This window comes from Arachis ipaensis, chromosome B03, assembly GCF_000816755.2.
Source record: "Arachis ipaensis cultivar K30076 chromosome B03, Araip1.1, whole genome shotgun sequence".
NCBI classification, from domain to species: domain Eukaryota; kingdom Viridiplantae; phylum Streptophyta; class Magnoliopsida; order Fabales; family Fabaceae; genus Arachis; species Arachis ipaensis.
In genome coordinates this window covers 123,289,143-123,294,020 of record NC_029787.2, presented here as the reverse complement: position 1 = coordinate 123,294,020, position 4,878 = coordinate 123,289,143, and the positions used below count along the sequence as shown (strand labels likewise).

The window sequence follows — 4,878 nt, the reverse complement described above, 5'->3', positions numbered from 1 at the left end:
ATTTAATTACCCACTAAAAACGGACCGGAATTAGTATATTATTGAATGAGAAAGTTTAGGGGTCAGTATTTTTATTAAAATTTGACTAGTACTTAATGAGCAAAAGAAAAATGAGTAATTTCATATCATTAGATAAAATTTTATACTATTAAAAACACTAATAATAACTAATTGATAACTACAAACAAGGTTCTGAAAACCAGATCAGTCATCAAACCGCTCTAGTCACTGATTTACTGGTCTAACTGGTTCAACTGGTAGTTCAACCGAAAAACCGTTTTAGAATAGAATAATAAATAAATTATAAATAAACATCTTAAAATATAATTATAGTCTGATATAAATCTTAAAATATATTCGAAATTTAAAATACTACAGAAAATATCTCAACCAAATACATATGATCTTATCAAAATCCAAACTCAAAAATTAAATAGTAAAAAAGCATATCTAAATTAAATCCCAAAATCATGATTTATCAATCATCAAAATTCGCAAGAACTTGTTGCAAATCTGCTTCGGTGGGATGATCTTCACCTTCATTTCCACCCTCTTGAGCAGAAGAATCAAGAGATGCAGCATAAAGACCACTACTACCACTGCCACTTTGATATAAATCAGCATCAATGTCACCTAATAAAATACACATGTTATCATTATATTATAAAGGTTTAATTATTCTGTTGGTCCCTATAGTTTCGCAAAATTTTCAATTAGGTCCCTATACTTTTTTTCCTTTCAATTGGGTCCCTATACGTTATTTTTTTTTCAATTTAGTCCTTACCGTGACAAAATCGTTTGAGATAACGGAATATTCAGTTTGAAAATAGAATATTCTCCTAATTAGATTAAAATTACTAATTAAATTCAACCCCATCTTTTTTAAATACCAAAACTAACCCTTAGCATTTTGTACTACAAATGGAGAACCCTAGCGCTACTCTGCTCTGCTTCGCGTTGGTGGTGTCTCGCTTCCGTTGCGTTTCTTCGCCGTGGATCGCCGTGCCACGCATCGCGTCGCCACACTATGCCTCGCCTGACCGCACCTCACCTTGCTGCTCTGCTCTTCGGGTGTCGATGCTGATGGTAGAATCTTCAAGAAACGCCCTATTTTAATCTCAGGTTCAGTGGAGAGTTATGGAGCTTATTTGGCTGATGGGTCAGAGAACAGGTGAGATCTTCAAAGGACTAATATCAAGTATTTAAGAATTAGCTGTAATAGCTCTTTACTTGTGGTGTTTGTTATATTTTCTTATCTTCTGTAGCCAGTTAATTCATCAACATAGTTAATGATATTTTAGATATGATGATATTCCAACCTTTCTTCATCATCTTGGTGTCCCATTTTAATCTCTTGGTTTTTGAGGAAGAATTGATTGACTGAGATTGGGAATAAGGAGAAGCTAAATGTTTTAGGGGTGTTCTATTCATATTGTGTTTTTTTTTTTTTAATTTTTTTAGTTGTTTTCAGTTTATGTCTCTCAAGTTGTGAATTCTTAAGTTGTGTAAATTTGTAGTTTAGTTTCATTTTTACTTAATTGTTTGCAACTTCTGTTTGGTTCTCAAATTATATTCTAAATTTTGTTGATGGCTATGATCCATGGATTCTTCAAAATTAAGGATGTATTGTATTGCACTCGTATCTTTCAAAAAGTATTTGAGCCAAGAAAATTGGAGTTCTTGGATTTACACATTTTCATTTTAGAAATCTTAACTAGTGTCAGTGTCCATGGATCTTGATAGCAACATCTTATTTATTTATTTTTTAAGTTTGATCGATTGCTTACAAGTAACTAATTTAGTTGATCATTTCATTCCTCTTGTTCTTGTTCGAATTTATTACTGTGTTGGGTCACGGTAGTTAATTAAGGTCTATATTTGAAATTATTATTGCTTTGGCTGCTGATAATTTGCAATCATTTGTACTAATTATAATCCATTTAAACCTGCAACATATAATACTTTGATATGTTCTTCAGCTTCATCTTTTTCGGTCTTGAAAACACTATCCAATTCTACTTTCAATGTAGTTAGTGTGTATGATTATTATTCATAATTGGAGGTATGACATGTGCGACTGTGGAAGGCATTTTGAGAGATCTTCCAGGAGTCAAGAGGGTTGTAGTGGCTTTTGCTATTTTGTTGATTGGAATATTGTGTTTGATCCTGAAGTTCCTAGATACTTAGTTGATGGGATTGAAGGGGAAGCAATGGAAAATTTAAATTACGTGTTAGAAACCCTTATATAAGGATGGCTTCTAAAGATGTTGAGGATAGCTCAACTATATTTTGACTCTTCATATCTAGCTTGCTTCTTAGTGTGAGTATTTTTAATTCTTCCTTTGATAATTTGTGTGTATGCTTCCAATAGTTACACTCTACTTACATTTTCTTTATTTCTTTGAATCCAATGTGAATTCACTTGTTAGATCATGGCCGTGCTTATTGGATGGCTACTCATTTTAAGTGCAAACAGTTCTCTCTTTCTTATTTTTCAAAGAAAAAAAGTCAGATTATCTTTGTGAAAATACATATAAAGATTCAAACCAAGATTTGATATTATTTCTCAAACAGGAAAATCTTAAAAAGTGTATGTTATTTTACAGATTATAATGTTGCACAGCACAATACGAAGGCACATATAATTGCAGGTTGTTACTGCCAATTGAAGTGGTGTATTGATTATTGTTCATAGCAAACTTTTTCAAGTTAAAAATGAGGGTAATGTGTTGTGTCTGCAGGAACAATAACTGACATTTCGATTGATGGGGCATTTGGAATTGGAGCAGGTATCTAGTACTTGAAGAAAGTGAGAGCTAAAGCATCAGTAATATGTTATAAACTAACAACATTCTAATAAATCATTAGAAAATAAATATACTATACTCACGCAATAAGTCATCCACATTACGAGGAAGATCAGGCTCTTTCTTTACAACTTCTTCAGTCACCCAAAAGTCAACTAGACTGATGCTTTCATAATCAATTAGATCATATTGTGTCTTTTGCTTTCTTTTTTCTTTTTCCTTCCTATAAAGTTAAATACAATACATGTAAATTCAATAATTTACAAATTTGTTATGATAAAGATTATATATGAAACAATATGATATTTCATGAAACATATATTACCTGGATTTAAGACACAAATTATAGGTAATATAAACAATATCATTCAGTCTGTCATGCTCCAATCTATTTCTTCTTTTTGTATGAATCTGGTAAAAAAGACTCCAATTTCTCTCACACCCAGAAGAAGCAGATGCTTGGCTAAGAATGCGAACAACTATCTTTTGTAAACATGGAGCAGAGCCTCCGAATAACTTCCACCATTCATCTACCAATTATAAAACCATAACATATTAGAAGTTATCAATTAAGAACATAGGAGCATAAAACAAGTTACTATTAATTAAACTAATATTCAGCCATATTCTTATCAGGCTTAAGTTCAGATGCAGCTCGATAGCTTCTGGTTTATCAAAACTTTCCTTTCGATCTCTATATAAATGTATTTCTTTCATTGCCTGAATCCAAATTGTTACACTTGCAATACAAGGTAACAAGATCAAGCAAACTTCGCATAACATCAGGTGCTTCTTTATAATTTTCATTTAAAAAGAATGAAAGATTCAGGAAGTAAGCTGCTACATGAAGATCTTTCTTCAAATGCTTGTCCCATCTTGAGTTGATAATATCTGTTTACGGTTGATATGCAGTTTTGGATTGCCTAAACATCTGTTTAATTGCATCTTCTGCCCTTAGCATTCCCTCATAAACATATCCCAAAGATGGTTTGTCATCAGCATCAACAAGTCTCAGCAATTTAATCAGAGGGCCCACAAGTTTACATACAGTAAAGTAATCCTCCCAAAATTTGCAACCCAAAATAATAGCACTCACAGCTCTACCAGTAGCACTCCTTCCGAATTTGTGATAAGTGAAAATTGAATCTACAACCAATGCTTGCAAATCCTTTTTACGGTCAAAGATACTCTTCAATGTAATAAACACAGTTGCAAAACGGGTTGCACCAGGACGTACAATTTCTCTCCAATGAGGTCTTTTTCTTAGCCAAGATAAGAAAATCATATGATTGTACACAAATACTGTGATCTTTGAAGTACGTGTTGCAAGGCTAGAAATATGCGCCATGCTGCTTATATCTTTTAAAATAAGATTAAGGCAATGAGCAGCACATGGTGACCAATAGATATTATCATATTTTCTATTGATAAGCCTACCAACGGCAACATAATTGACCGCATTGTCAGTCACAACATGCACAGTATTATTAGGACCAATCCATTCAATCACCTCAGAAAACAAATTACACAAGTGTGAAGCATTTTTTACGATATTGGAAGCATCTATTGATTTCACAAAATACAAACCTTTAGAACAATACACTAAGAAATTGATTAACGTTCTTTGTCTTTGATCTGTCTAACCATCAACCATGAGGGTACATCCAGTTTCCTTCCATGCACTCCTATAAATATCAACTAGCATTTGACATTCTCTTTTAAGATCAGCCAACAAGTGAACCCTTAACTTATTATAAGAAGGACCCTTGTAACCAGGTCCAATAATACCAACAACACCATGCAACATATCTTGGAAAAATGGCGACATCACAGCATTAAATGGAACTTTACAATCCAAAAGCCACCGAACAAACCGTTTATCAACCTTGTGTATCGCCTATTTGTTTTGCAAAACACTTTTAATATTTGGTTGCGCTCCTGGAGTTGTTCTTGGTGCAAACATAGGAGGAATGACTTTGGATTTTTTCTTTGGATCGCCTCCAACTCCTTGCTGACTCGAAGCACGCTGCTGTTCTTCTTGAGCTATTGCCTCATTAATTGCATCATCTAC

General features: G+C 33.2%; 1 protein-coding gene across 1 annotated transcript; it reads right to left on the bottom strand.

Moving 5' to 3' along the window:
* LOC107633819 lies at positions 3,703-4,635 on the bottom strand. Its single transcript, XM_016337418.1, has 2 exons — positions 4,452-4,635; positions 3,703-4,370 (listed from the first exon to the last, which is right to left on the bottom strand). The coding sequence occupies exons 1-2, from the start codon at positions 4,633-4,635 to the stop codon at positions 3,703-3,705; spliced, it is 852 nt and encodes a 283-aa protein (XP_016192904.1).